This window comes from Falco cherrug, chromosome 15, assembly GCF_023634085.1.
Source record: "Falco cherrug isolate bFalChe1 chromosome 15, bFalChe1.pri, whole genome shotgun sequence".
NCBI lineage: Eukaryota > Metazoa > Chordata > Aves > Falconiformes > Falconidae > Falco > Falco cherrug.
The window spans coordinates 15,789,774-15,804,447 of NC_073711.1; the positions used below are offsets into that span (position 1 = coordinate 15,789,774).

The following is a 14,674-nucleotide window of genomic DNA, read 5'->3' on the forward strand; positions in this document are numbered from 1 at the left end:
GCTCTTTTGGGATGGCATGCTGTCAAGTGTGGCCTTTTCCAGGCCACGCTGGAAACCTGGAGATACTGGGATGCTGGTGAGAGGTTGCCCTTCAGCGTGTGCTACCCGGGGGCCCTAAGATGGGTGCAAAGGCTCAGGGGGTCACTGAGCCTGGTGCTGGGGGCTGTGCACAGCCTGCTGCGTGCGTGGGAAGTGGAGGTGTTCCCCGCCCCTGGCTGCAGCAGGGCCACTGGGGCTGGAGATGCTGATTGCTGTGCGGAGGCCAGACACCACCGCGATGGGCTCCCTGGAAGGAATGATAAACATTGGCTCTTCCCAGTGTCTGTCAGGGAGGTTAACTGACTTTCCCACGGCCATGCAGTGAGTCAGTGTCGAGGCGGGATTAGCAGCTGGGTGTCCCTGGCCCCCAGCCCTGAGCGTGCGCTGCCACCAATTGCATAACCTGGAGTGAGCGTGCGGCCGCAGGCTGCGCGTCCCCGCGGGGCGAGCTCTAAGAACCAGAGCTCCCGCCACTCCCGGTCACATCCCGGTCACGACTGCGGTGGGAATAGGTTGGTTGGAGCCACGGAGTTGGGGTCTCCCAGGGAGCTTTGTGGACACCTGAGTAAAGAGGACAGAGGCACAAGCCAGTGCCCTCTGTAAGCCGTGTGCTGGGGAATGAGCCCAGCCGCCGTGTTAGGTGCTAGAGAAGCCCCGTCATCATGAAACCTGGCTTTCCTAGTGCTCCCGTTCAGGGACTTGCTTCCTTCAGTTAATGCCTTGAGCTTCCTTAGGGTAAAAGCTGGAGGAGGACCAGGTATGGTAATTTACTGGCAGTAAAACTTCAGCATGACCCTCATGTTGAAACCAAGTCTAACCCACCCGTGAACGTATCTCTTGGTACTTCTGTGGGCTACCAGCTGGGTCCCCAGGGGTACAAGCCACATCCTTTCTAGGTTGTACCTGTCTGGTACAACCCCTTGCTGGTTTCTGGGACTGCAGCCCCCCCAGCCCCCATGGGGCTGTGATTCACCTCTCGCCTTCAGCAACGGCACTGCGGAATTCATGTTGGGTCTGTAATTTAGCTCAGGACTGTTACGAGACACAATCTAGCTCTAAAGCCAAGGCCAAATAGTACTAGCATGGGGTCAAGTTCCTGAGGCACACTCTGCCTTTGGGACTAATTTGGGTGCTGAGTAGCTGAGCAGGTATTTACATGTTGCCTACAGAGACCTAGAGGTCTCTGGATCCTATTCTTCTCCCTTGGATCACCTAAAATGGTAAGAATTTTCAAGGGGGATTAAGGTTGTGATCTCTGTGGAGGGGAGTGGACATCTGGTAGGAGCCCCGTCCATATTAATAGCCTCCGTTTAAATGTATGTTATCAAACGGGGCAGCTCCTAATCGGCCAAGAGACTGTGAACTCTGTTCGCTAAGAGGCTGCTGGTGACTTTGGGCTGTTAATCATGGCTTTCCACAGGCACACAGGTAAAGTGGACGTGGTGCCGAGCGTTGTGGGAGAAGCCCTGTGCGTGCAGTGCCTGGTAAATGGGGACAAAGGTTTGCTAGCAGGCTCCTCCATCAGGGAAATAGCTCTTGGATGTGGCCTTAAGCCTCAGTAATCTGCAGCTGTAATTGATGATGGCAAATGGGCTTATAAGCAGCGTGGGGGACTGGTGCTGGGAGCGTGGTTTTGGTGGCAGCCTCATCTATTTGGTAAAATGCATTGGATGGTAAGTGCTTTTGTATCTGCTGCTGTGGGAAGGCTGGGGCTCAGCTGTTTTTTTGAGGAAGACTAGGTGAAAACGGGGGACGATGCTCCTCCTTGCAGGGAGCAGGGGAAACTTGTAGCAGAGGGGAGCATGCAGAAGCCCAGTGTGTAAACCCAGGTGGTTTGCTCTGCTCTGCTCTGGTGGGAAGTTTGTGGTTACTCCCTCTTCTCTGTGTTTGGCTTGTAGATCAAATGGGATGACCCTCACCAGTGATAGGAAAATGTAAACTTTTCCTTCCCATTAATATTGACAGGAACCTTGAGAGCACATTTTGCATGTCCCCCGTTGCACAAAGATGTGTTTTATCTTCCCATCTGTGACTGATCTCCTCTAGCCCTCTAATTACAGATACCTGAAAGCCTTTCAGGATTTTTACGATCTTATCTGATTCTTAGAAGATGACCATATTTGTGTGCACAACCCGCACATCTCTACAGCCACATGACAAAATACAATGGCAGGGGCACTGCATCTCTTGATGAGACATAGCCCGAAGGGTGCACGTGCCTGGGGACAGGACAGGGTGGCAAGTTTGAGGGGAAGGTCCCATGGGCATCCCATCGAGCTGCAGCACACCAGGAGCCAAGGGACAGTGTGCTCGTGAAATTTGGTTTGGAACATAGAGGCTCTTTAAAACTGGGGAGGAAAGTCACAGCATGGTGTTCAAGCTCACGCTCAGCCTCCCAGGACAAGGCAAGAGCAGGCTTCTTGCATGGCATGTAACTACGTAGGATTTGCTTCTGTGATGCAGACAGACATTACTCGAGGTACTTTTCTGAGTAAAATCTGATTTCTGTAGTACCATTTTTAAGCACCTCAAAGGTGTTTGAAAAGAGAAATCCATTCAATTAAAATGTAAGAAGACTTATTTTTTTAACTGAGCTCACAAGAGTGACGGATGCTGTAGCATCCTTTCATTATACTCCCCGCTGTATCTTTGTCTTCTTCCTCAGGGGGGGTATCCTCTGGAGCAAGGACCCATGGATTTGATGTTGTGCTGTAATATAAAATGCTAAAGTGTCTTCTGATCAGATGCTGCGGTTGGAGTGCTGCCCCCCCCAAGTTACAATGTGTTGTCTGTTCCCACACGCCACAGGGAGCCCCGCTCTCTGGGACAGCTGTAGTGCCTGGCCTGGGGGGGTGAATCCTCCACAGCAGGAGAAAGGCTTACTACGTTGGGCTCTTGGGGGCACCTGGGTATGAGAAAGGCATTCAGCTACCGAGGTGGAGGCAGATCTGTGCAGAGCTGGGGACATAAGTGAGGAGTCTCAAGGGTCAAAGCTTAAGGCAGCTGCAGAACGGCTCAGCTACTGAGCAGGACTCTCTTGCTTTAGCTGATTTGGTTCATTTTGCAAGGTTTGGGCTTCGCTGCTTAAACTCTAAGTGCTCAGCATTACTCTAGGCAGTGGTGCTGTGCACACGGGGAGCCTTGTTAGCTTTAGCTGAGCTCTGTATTAAGTGCAAAAGCAAGCCCTGGGGGAAGTGTTTATGGGGCTGGGGTGTGTTTTTTAATAGCATGTCCCTACTTCCCCTGAGAACTGTGAAGATTTAATAATGATTGGGATGTGCTCAGACATGGTGGCAATAGGACCGTAGGGAATGTTTTTGGCAACTGCCTGAGGAACTCGGAGCTGTTCTTGGTCTAAATAAAGAAGCTTCCATTTTATCAACAGACTAATTTTTGAATTATGGAGTATGAGACTTGCACGTGCCCCAGCCTGGCAATGGAAGAGCACAGCTCTCCACTCGTTGCTGCCAGCCCCCCCAGCAAAAATGACCTGCAAATGATTTCTTTCTTTCCTTTGGCTTTGCAAATGTTTGTTGTCCGGAGCAGCATGCCAGTGACCTTGAAGTGCAGTCCTGAGTGTTTCTTTGCATCTTGGATTAATGGGACCCTTCTTTTAAGGGTATTCCCTGGTATTTATAGCAAACCACTTGACATTGCATAGAGGAGTGCTGAGAATAGTACCCCAGGTGACAGGCATGGGGATGCCAGGTCCTGAGGTGAAATAGGCAGGTGTAGCCGATGCCTGGCGGTGCGGGGGCTGCGTGTACTCAGTCTACTGAGAAAAATAAAACTGATGGAGAGTCAAAGAGCAATTGCTCTTTCCCTTCCATATTGCCATAGAGTATGCAGCTGTGCATAGGGCAGAGGCTTAACACGTTCAGCCTCATCTTTCCCAAGCGGCAGAATAATCCCTAAAGTTTAGGTACAGTTTCCCTGGTTGTTTTTAGAGACCACACCTCAAGTTCTTCTTTGGTGGTTTATCACATCTAAACATATTCCCCAGAGACATTAACACATATCCTGTGCTAAGTGCTTTGCTTATCAGCTATGCCTTCGGCTCCCTTTCCTGAGCGCTTGAGTTTCATTTGTTGTGCAAACCTCTGCGACGCTGCCTTGTGGTACACAGCTCCGCTGAGCCGGGACGGGCACAGGGGCGATGGCAGGCAGGAACCGACAAAAAAGGCAGGGGATTGTGTTAATGCAACAGCTTTTGTGGGGTGGCACTTCTTAGGTCTGTACTCTTCCTGTCCCAAAACTTGCCATGCTGCAGGGTGCAGACGTAGCCCAGATCCCGACTGCTGAGCTGGGGCAGTCCTGTGCCTGCCCCACAGCATACTGTCAGTCTGCCTTGAGGTGCGTGGAAGCTGGTGGCCCTGAACATTTGAGATCTTTGAAAGATGAAGGCATGGTTGTTCAAGGGCTGAGGAGCTGCTTTTGAAAAGCAGCAGATGCTCTCTGGGGCAAGTGGCTAACTGGCACCTCTGTGGTCAGGTAAATGTTAAGGTTGAATTCCAGGGCATCTTCATGCCAAATACCCTGATACTTGAGAAGGCCACTGATCTGGCCAGCTGCCCTCTGGCCAGCTGTAGCCAAATCCATCAGGGAGCTACATTTAGACAGCACCCTGCCAGGGCTGGTGGGAGAGGGACACCTTGCTTAAAGGGAGATTAGTTTCTGGAAGTAGTGCTGGATTTTTCTTGAGCTCTTATTTTTATTGAAGGTCCCCTAGGCTATTTAAGGATGGGCATGTACTGCACTTACCCCTCTCCCCAGCAGCCTGCACTCTCTTCTCACCTGCTTCTCTCCAGCAGAACACCCTTTGCATGTGGACGTCAGCCTGGACCAGAGAATAGTTCCAGTCTGCCCATAGTTTTCTTGTTTTCTAAATCCCGTTCTGTGGCCCCAGACTCAAGCTGCAATGAGGTTTGGATCAGTGCGTGGCCTCAGGGTATGTGATTTTCCTGGGGTTAAGCAGGAGACACTCAACCAGGCTGCCAGCTCTGAGACGCTGTAGTCTGGTGTAAAGGTACAGCCAAAGAAACTGTGTTCAAATAACTTGCAAGCTAAACCAACTGCGTGTACTGCTGTAGTTTTAAGCACGCCACTGAGGAAAGAAGCAAAAAGGTACAGCAGTTGTGATTTTAGTGATTTGATGAGTGCTTACCCTGAGTACTGCGTTGCTGTAGCGTGGTTGTACCACTGGTGTGAATCCCTACTGCGTGCTCAACAGCTGCCGCGCAGCTTGCTCGGGGAAGCTATGCAGTGTGCACAAAAATAAAGGCCCCAACGAAGAGCAAGGAGGAGTCATGGTTTTTCCATACAGCCAGTGTGTCCTTAGGTTCATGACTTGCCTTTTTTCCAGACAGCAAAGACAGGCTTCAGTTAATATAGCTGGAAGCTCTGGAAAGTTAAGCTGTGGGGATATGGTGGAGCTGGAGGGTGAACAGGTTATTAAGGAGATAAACATCTCCAAGGCATGATCTGCTGCCAACCAGGCTTTAGAAGTTTTATTTATTTATTTTTTTTACACAGCACCACTAATATCTGTTCTGTCTACCTTCTGTGAGAGGGGACAGGACCACTTAGGGGAACAGGAGTAGGACGCTAAATTCATCTTCCACAGGGCAGCAGAGCTCTGAGGTCACTGTGGACATTTGCTCCACTCTGGGAAAATTATCTGGGTGGTTCCAGCAGAGCTGCTACCAGTGCAGGGCCCTGCTGTGCCACAGACTGACAGCTTCTGGGGTCTTGTGCGCCAGCCCCTGGGCAGGATGTTCCCGTGGGAGGGTTATAGGAGATGGTCTGGCTGATGTGGGCTCTTGGCGTGGCATGGGTGAGCAGAGACGGTGAGCAGCCAGCACGTTTGCTGGGACAACGTGGTCAGTGCATCTTTGTTGCAGGCAAGAGGATGGTGGCGCCTTTCCCGGGTCTGGATCAGGAATGATATTGCTGAGGAAAGAAAGCTTGGAAGCAAATTCATGCCCTAGCCTACGTATGAGAGGGGCTTTTTTGGTCCATGAGGTGGCACAAAGCAGGCGGAGGCTGGCCTGTCTGCATGTACAGCACACCTCCCAGGGCTGTCAGCCCCAGTGCTAACTTGTCTGTGGAGCTTCTGTGTGTGTGTCTCACATTAGTGCATGATGCATTACATGGGAACACAGGTTCATGTTACTCCCTGAGCCCTATGTTGACGATTGTGTGTTCTAGTTGAAAGCAACCCTAAACCTGAGATCAGGAGTGTTTCAAAACCATTTGCCCTGGACTCTGTGCAATTGCACTTCTTCTAAATAAAACCCGCTTGCCTGATAAAGCTCTGCAGAGCTGGCGGTGGCTCACATAGTTTCCATGTTTCCCAGCTGTTTATTTGTTTCACTTACTTGAACCAGCAAAACACAACCCTTGGTGTAGTCAGCAGGATATGGCCGTCTCCTGACCTTGGCCGTCTCCAGACCTCAGTCCCCTTGGGGTGTAATTCCTGCCTGCTCGGCATCCAGCCCGCTTCTGTAAGGTTTAGGGGAAGGGTGTGAACCTGGTCCCCACCTCTCCTGCAGCCTCCCTGTGTGATGATGCTCCTCTCCAGAATTCTAGCCTGCTTTCTGGAAGGGAAACGTTCCAGCTTGTTCTGGCCTGACATTGTTGAAAGAGTGACAATGAGGAGACAGTGAGATGACTCTTGGGTTTAAAAATCTGCTAAGTAACGGCATGAGTCCTGTCTCCTGCCCCAGCACCTTTCATTGACTACCCAACAGCTGCCTGAGCCCAGAGCTGTGGCAGAAGAGCTCTGAAATAACAGCAAAACAGCTATTTGCAGGCAGGCACCTCCCGGGGCTTTGCACCTGGCTGCGTCAGGGCTGCTCACGGTGTGCTGCCAGCAGCACGTTACTCTCCAAGTAAATAAAACTGGGTGGGCAAAGGAGATGGCGAAGGCAGCAGCCACCCGTGCTTCTTGCTGCAGTGCCTGGGCTTGCTGGGCAGGGCTGTGCCCCGGTCAGGATCGGTCGGGTTTGCCGTGTGCTCACCTGGCGACGTGCGCTTGCACTGGTGCCTCTGCCGCCCAGCCCTGCTCCTCACGAAGGTGGCAGCAAGGGTCCCTCAGCCCCGGGGGATTTCTCACGGTGACAGGTCGGGCCATGCAGCTGATGGTAAATCCAGAGCCGCTGGGGTGGGCAAGCGTCCAAGAAGAAGCTGCGTAAGCAGGTCCTCACGCCGTACCAACACGGCAGCCCTGCTGCACAGCACCTTGCAGCCGAGGGTGAGCCCAGCGGGGTCCTGCTGATCCCCGCCCCCCCCCCCCCCCCCCCCCTTGCCAGGAGGGTACAGCCAGGAACGGTGTGCCCTCTCTGCACCCCAATAGCCCCAATCTCTCTTTCAGCTTATAAAGGTGCCGTGGTGGGGCTTAGAGCAGCATGGCTGGAACGAGCAGCCCTTGTGCTGCGGAGCTCGGTCAGGAGCCCCTCAGCTCCAGGGCTGGGTGGGGTGCTCCGGGCTGAGGATATGTGATGGGGGTGCTCACCGCCTCCCCCTCCTCACAGCAGGAAGCAGCAGCCATTTATATCGCCTGACCATGTCCTCCTCCCTTTCTTGCTGGTGCTGCAGCTCTATCAAGAAAATAATAATTAAATTTTCCTCTTGGCAGCCCCCGTTGCCAGACCACTGCCGCATCTCCCGTCGGGTCGGTGGTGGTGCAGGAGGTTCAGGGCTGTGTCCTGGGTTGCTGGCCGTGCGGGGGAACCGGGGCGCTGCCGTGCTGGGGGCTGCAGGCGTGGGTGGCAGCGGCAGGGATGGAGCTGTGCTTCTGGGACCCCGTGGGCTTGCATAATCCTGCCGGAGCTTCTGCAGCCCCCTCGCAGGAGTGGTGCTGGCTGCTTCTGGGGAAGGGCGTGGGGAAACGGAGGGAGCTGTTAGCAGGAGCTGTCTGGGAGGCTGAGCCTGGGCGTGCAGGCTGGGATGAGCGTTTGGGGACAGGGTGTGAGTGTGCACCAGTGGTCAAAGTGGAAAATCCTCCAGTCAAGAGCCTCCACACCCACTGCTGTGCTGGCTCCCTGGCCATGGTGGCATCGTGCCTCGGCAGAGCCCTGCTGGCACGAACTAAAGAAGTATCTTTACATGTAGGGAGATCTTTTCTTGCTTTTTTCTTATGACTATGTATGTGAAAGCCCAGTGAAAAGAGGAAGCTGGAAGCTGCACAACTATCCAGCACAAAAGGCCTCAGAGGGCTGCAGCTGGCTGCGGGCTTAGGCTGGAAACATGGAAACTATTTTGCTGTGCTCATGGTTGGCGATCTCTGCGCACAAATTATGTGGTGCTTCAGCCAGCACCTCGCCAAGGCCTGCAGTGGGCTGGCCGCTATGAGCTAAGCGGCTCTCAGCGCATGATCAGGTACCGTTATCCCTGCTTGATGTGAAATATGTCAATAAAAGAGTCTGGTATCCTTCTGCTTAAGAAGGTGACGGGGAAAGACTGGGGTGGGACTCTGGTCCCCCTGCCAGCCAGCAGACCCTGCAGTGCCGTGCTCGCCGCGGGCCGGGCCCCGGGAGGCAGAGTGCTGTGGTTTGTGCTCGGCCAGAGCCTGTCCTGCCGCTCTGTGGGCAGAAATTTCACATTTGTGTCTTGGATGGCTGTCGGGAGAGCTGTACGTGTTTGTGCTACCAGGGCATTGCTGTGTTGGGTTTGCATGGCGAGGGTTTGGTAGCGGGGGGGGGGCTGCAGGGGCGGCTCTGTGAGAAGCTGCCAGAAGCTTCGCCCATGTCCGATGGAGCCCGTGCCAGCCGGCTCCGAGACGGACCCACCGCTGGCCCAGGCTGAGCCCAGCAGTGACGGTGGCAGCGCCTCTGGGGTAACACGGTTAAGAAGGGGGAGAAATGACCTGTGGAAGAACAATAATGGCGAGAGGCGTGAGAAGTGGGAGCAGCAGCCCTGCAGCCCCCAGGCCGGGGCAGGAGGGGGCCGGGGGGCTCCAGGCGCCAGAGATCTCCCCCTGCCCTTATCCCGCCCCAGGAGCCCCTCGCTGTGTCTCTGCCCCCGGCCCGGCTGAGCAGGGCAGGGACAGGGCGGCCCGGGGGGCACCCAGCACCCAGCGGGGAGCACCCAGCACCCAGCGGGGGGCACCCAGCACCCAGCCGGGCTCAGCCCACCACAACTGCTCATGCCAACAGCAGCGGCAAGCAGACGCGTCCAGGAGGCAGAGCAGCCCCTGCCCTTGCTGAGCTCCATGGCACAGCCAGGACTCAGCCCATACGGCCTTACGCTGTAGCCCACATTTTTCTGAGACTTCATGGTTATTTCTTTTTCTGCGTCCTGAATGGCAGTGTGTGACCCGGGACATCCCAGCTGCCGTCTTTAGCAAGGGTACAAGTTTCTGGTTGCTGTGACCAAACCCAGGTTGCCTACTGCACCCAGCCTCCCCGAGCGTTTGTTGGCCCAACATACACCCAAGCTGGAGGCACCTGGAAAATGCCAGTGCAGTTGGTAGAGCTGTGTGTCTTATAAACCACTGACCTGCCCGAATGAAACATTGCCCCTAACTGTGCTTGCATGGAAGGCGCTTTCCTGCCAACAAGCCCTGGAGGAGTGTGATGTCACCACATGCTCACTGTTGACCCATCTTCCTGATACTTATTTGCGTAGCTCCCCAGAAGCTGGAGCAGTGATCAGGGCTTCCGTGCTGTAACGTCACCCTCTCTCCTCCTGCAGGGCCTGGCAGTTACACTGTGGGCACCATGTCGGAGCGCTTTGACTGCCACTACTGCCGTGACCCTCTGCATGGGAAGAAGTACGTGCAGAAAGAGGGCCGCCACTGCTGCGTCAAGTGCTTTGAGAAGATCTGTGCCAACACCTGCATTGAGTGCAAGAAACCCATCGGAGCTGACTCCAAGGTGAGGGCTGAGCAGTTAAATGGGTGATGAGGAGACATGGGGCAGATGCTGATAACCCTCCTGTTTGTTTTCCTGGCTCTGGTCTGCTTGCGAGCTTCTGTGTGAGTCCTGTGGCTGATGGGCCATGTGCTCCTTGGGCAAAGAGCCAGAGGTTCTGGAGCACTGCAGTAGGGATGCTCACGATGGGCTCCTTCTGACAAAGAGCTAAATTCAGGGTCTAGATTCAGTCACGTGAGCTGCTGGCAAATGCTGGATTGTCCTGAAGAGTGTACTGCAGGAAATCCAGCTTGCCCAGGACTTGCAGAAATCCCATCTGGGCGAAACACTCAGGAACCTAGGGGTCTGGTTTCTGTCAGTCTGTCAGATGTTTATTGCTTCAGGTTTATGGCAATAATAACGTATACCTGAACCAGAGGGAACTTGATGACCGGAGAATCTCACGCTTACAGAACTTCAAATCTCAAAGCTGTTGGTTTAAAGCATCTTCTGCTACCCTGGAACTCTGAAGTGAATGTGATTCTGTCAGTGGGTTTGGTTTAATGTCCTCCCAGCTGCTTGCAGACGAGCTGCACCTCCAGCCACTGAATGCAGACATGCTTAGGAACCTGTCCTTTGCTGATGAGACAGGAGCTTGGGTTTAGGGTTGCTCAGCAAGACAGAAGGGCTTATTGCTCACTCGGTTTCTGTTCATTTCAGGAGCTGCATTTCAAGAACCGTTACTGGCATGACACCTGCTTCCGCTGCTTCAAGTGCTATACGTCCTTGGTCAACGAGCCCTTCATGCTAAGGGAGAACAACAAGGTTTGGTGCAGCAACTGCACGGCCACCGAGGATGCACCCAGGTGTAAGGGCTGCTTCAAGCCTATTATTGCAGGTACTGGTGCCAGTGACAGGGGTACGACTGCCAAGTTCTGCTCTAGGGCACAACCGTAGCGGTTTATTGCGCTGTGGAAGCTGCAGTCAGGGGTATGGGCATCATGGTGGAAGGCTGGAGCGCCACAAAATGGTGCAAGTTTTAACTCTTGCTCTTACCTGTCCATTTTATGCAAGCGTTGAAAGGCTGCTTTGCAGTTAACCCTTATATGGCTAGTTCACCCTACTACTGAACTACTACTAGGCTACAATGTCTGACAAATATTTTAAGAAAATCTAGAAGGTCCTGGCTAAAGTCTGATGCAGCAACTGACAACTCATCCCTTGCCCATGTTACAATTGAATCCTGGGCATAGGTATGGACAGGTCTTGCCTACAGGTATGTTACATTGCACAGAGCGAGGAGCTTGCCACCAGTCCAAAATCCCATGTAACAAGTTATTTCTGTCTGTTGTAGGAGACCAAAATGTCGAGTACAAGAAGATGGTCTGGCATAAGGACTGTTTCACCTGCAGCCAGTGCAAGCAAGTGATTGGATCCGGGAGTTTCTTCCCCAAGGGCGATGACTTCTACTGTGTCTCCTGCCATGAGCACAAGTTTGCCAAGACCTGTGCTAAATGCAAGAACGTAAGTCCTTCCACTTTGCAAAGGCAGCTGCCAGAACTAGCTCTCACACATCTTTTGGAAGCTAGGAGAGCAAACCTGTAGGCTTATCATGCTGAAGCTCTACCACTGCTTCTTTCCTTGAGACACTGGTGCAAGCAGCTGGTGGTATAATAATGTGAGAGCTAGTGGTTCTTGCACATTACAGCACCTGAGCAGGGGCTGTAGGGTTAGCCGATGGCAGCTCTGCCGAAACGGAGCGGGCACTGGTCTTGTAGGTGCTTTGGGATGGTTTAAGCTATGTCTAGTAGGTATTGTGTCTTCAAGCAGCAACACTATTTTATAAGATAGCTGGTTTACAACTTTGGCAACTGATTTGTGTAAGTTGCAGTCACTGCAGGTAAAATTATGAAAGCTCCAGGCACGTAGGATTTCATGCTGGAGGAACTCTAGCGTGCTACACTATTTAATTTTAATGAAAACTTCCAAGAGATCTTCTCCCTGACAAAACCCTCTTACCCTACATCCCGTGCCCGCATCACCTCTCTCTTTCTCTCCCTCCCAATTATAAAACGCATCTCTGCTCTTTGCCTTCTAGCCCATCACTTCTGGAGGCCTCACTTACCAGGAACAGCCTTGGCATTCGGAGTGTTTCATTTGCTCCAACTGCAAGAAGCAACTGGGCGGGAAGCGCTTCACAGCTGTAGAGGATCAGTTTTACTGTGTCGAATGCTACAAGGAGTGTGTTGCCAAGAAGTGTGCTGGCTGCAAGAATCCTATTACAGGTATGTTGGATTAAATGCAGCTTTGATGGCAGTGGGTGCTTAAGGTCAGAACAGCAATCCCCAATGACACGCAGCTCAGAGGCTGCTAACACCAGAAGCAGGTCTAGTATCGCAAAGTCCAACCCCAGCAATTCACATGTGATCCCACCAGAAGCCACATGCGCTTGCTGGGAGGAGCCTGAGTAACTGAGCTCTTCGCACACCTCAAATTTACCACCTTCAAAACTTCTCCGACTAGAACGGCTCCCAACTTTCATGTCTAAAAAGAGCAGTGGTTTATTGCCCCAAAGTGACGTTTGCTTCTGATGTATCTTACAAGTAGCAGTTACTGGACTACAAAGCTGTGCCCCGAAATGTGCACACTATCCTGCCAGTCCCCTGCGACGCATTCCATTCTGCATTTTAGCGCATGGATCCGAGCCCATACCAACCGGTAGGGCATTTAGTCCAACCTGTCCTTGCCCTACATCTTGATCTTTCCTCCAGTTTGACTGTTTCCTGGAGAAAAAAAGATCCAAGGGACAAATGTTATTGGAGACACAAGCCACACAAGCCTTATGCAAAGCTGCCTGTTCCTCTAAGAGCAGCAAACGATGTGGTTCAGTTGCGATATTGGCTAGTATTTTAAGCATGCAAATATGGTCTGCAAGACTACAGAAGCACAGGACCCAGTAAGAATGGGATCTGCTGTTTGGTGGGCTAACCCAGCCAAGGGAAAAGCTACTATCGCCGTCCTATAATTGTTTTCTCTCCTAGCAGGATTTGGAAGAGGAACCAGTGTGGTTAACTACGAAGATGAATCCTGGCACGATTATTGTTTCAAATGCACAAAGTGTGCCCGTGGTCTGGCCAACAAGCGCTTTGTTTGCCATAATGGAAAAATTTACTGTGCTGAGTGTCCCAAACGACTGTAACGAGCAGACAGCAACTGCTGTAAAATGGATGTTAGAGCCCTGCTTTCCAAAGCAGTCCTGGTAAAGGAGCAGGTTTTTGCATGTTAATGATTTTAACTTCTTCCATTTTAGTACAAAAACTAAAGTAGCTTCAATACACTTGGTTTGACTTCTGAAGCTCCTGCAGTACAAAAGCATGTAGCGTTGCAAAAATCTAACTTTGTTTCCAAATAACTCTTCGTGTAAAAGCCTGAAATGCCGTTAGATTTAGCATTAGAGATCTCCATAATCTGCGTGTGGCTTAAACTAAACCAAAGCTAGTTTAAAACTTGTCTGGTATCCGTTTAAGCTTGGCACTTAAATGAAGTGGGTTTGACAAGGCATGCACCTCAGCGATGTAAAGATTGCACCCAGGATCAAACAGATCCGTTATTGTGCTTTTACAAGCACAGGTACATTACATACATCACACCATTAACAGCAGCTCAGTAACACGTACTTTAGCTTACCCTACCATACCAAATTGCACCACGTGTATGGAACGGCTTCATTTTACATATAACAGTGTTTTGGTAGGATGACTCAGCTTTAGTTAAGTTTCCATAAAATTGTTTTAGTCTTGATTTCCGCATGGTTTGCGCATCAGCTTCTTTTGTATCATTGTTTAAATGAGGCTGCCTACATACAATTATTAATCCATTAATAAGTAGTAAATCTTTCAACTACAACAAAACTTTCAACTACAACAAAATGCATATGCATTTAGAAGTGCCTTAAAAATAGCTCTCCTATCATGTCAATGTATGACTTACCATTTAATAAAAGTGAGAGTAGTGCCTACTTGGAGTCCTACAGTCTGGAAAACTGTTTTTTCATTTTGCCGTCTTACACGACTGACACCTCTTATGGCTGAGCTGCTGATATCAACTCTCATACACTGAAACCGGCAAAGCAAGAAGTCAGCTGTTCTGCCATAGCACCCTTAAATAGCTGAGGACCAAAGCAACAATTTCCATAAACTAATTCATTTTTTTTAATATATAACTGACATGGGACCATCTGCCAGGAACAGCTTGTGTGAAAAAGCCCTTTGGAGAACATATGTACAGCCACTGTCCATACACAATCTACTACCCTTCAGCAAACCAAACACTGGTTTAAGGGGTTTTTTTCCCTACAGTTGTGAAATACAGAAACGGCTACCAATTGGATGCTGTTCCAGTCATTCCCTTTTGTTCACAAGCACCTCTCTGAAACAAAGAACCCTTGCAAGAAAAACAAAAGGCAGGCAGATAGTCACTGCTCCACTTACCGTTAGAACAAAAAGAAGCTGGTACTACAAGGCAAAGGCTTACGGTGAAAAGCAAGTTAAAGAATTCAACAGTTATGAACACATCATCGGCATATACAAACGCAGCAAGGTCTGAAGGTGTTAGTACAAATACCTTCCCAGCCACACAAACGCAGCTGCCAAAGAGGCTGCTAGTTCTGGGAATCTGCAATGTGGAGCAGTTAGAGCAGTACCAGAGTACATCTCAAAGCAGGTCAGCATGGCAAGGGGTTGGAGACTCCTAGTAAGGTAATGTTTAGCATTACAGGAATAAAG

General features: G+C 51.3%; 1 protein-coding gene across 4 annotated transcripts in view; it reads left to right on the forward strand.

The window, feature by feature from the left end:
- Positions 1-13,914, forward strand: part of FHL1 (four and a half LIM domains 1) — a 33,039-nt gene extending 19,125 nt beyond the window's left edge. Inside the window, exons 1-6 of one of the 4 annotated variants that reach the window (XM_005436035.3) lie at positions 1,360-1,467; positions 9,733-9,914; positions 10,611-10,788; positions 11,245-11,414; positions 11,989-12,175; positions 12,932-13,795. In XM_005436035.3, coding sequence (XP_005436092.1) covers positions 1,446-1,467; positions 9,733-9,914; positions 10,611-10,788; positions 11,245-11,414; positions 11,989-12,175; positions 12,932-13,089 — 897 coding nt within the window. In that variant the 5' untranslated portion in view covers positions 1,360-1,445 and the 3' untranslated portion in view covers positions 13,090-13,795. Of the gene's footprint in view, positions 1-1,359; positions 1,468-9,732; positions 9,915-10,610; positions 10,789-11,244; positions 11,415-11,988; positions 12,176-12,931 lie in introns of those variants that run through there. The other 3 variants (XM_005436036.3, XM_027800876.2, XM_055727218.1) reach the window with 3 other exon arrangements.
- The last annotated feature ends 760 nt before the right edge of the window (positions 13,915-14,674 follow it).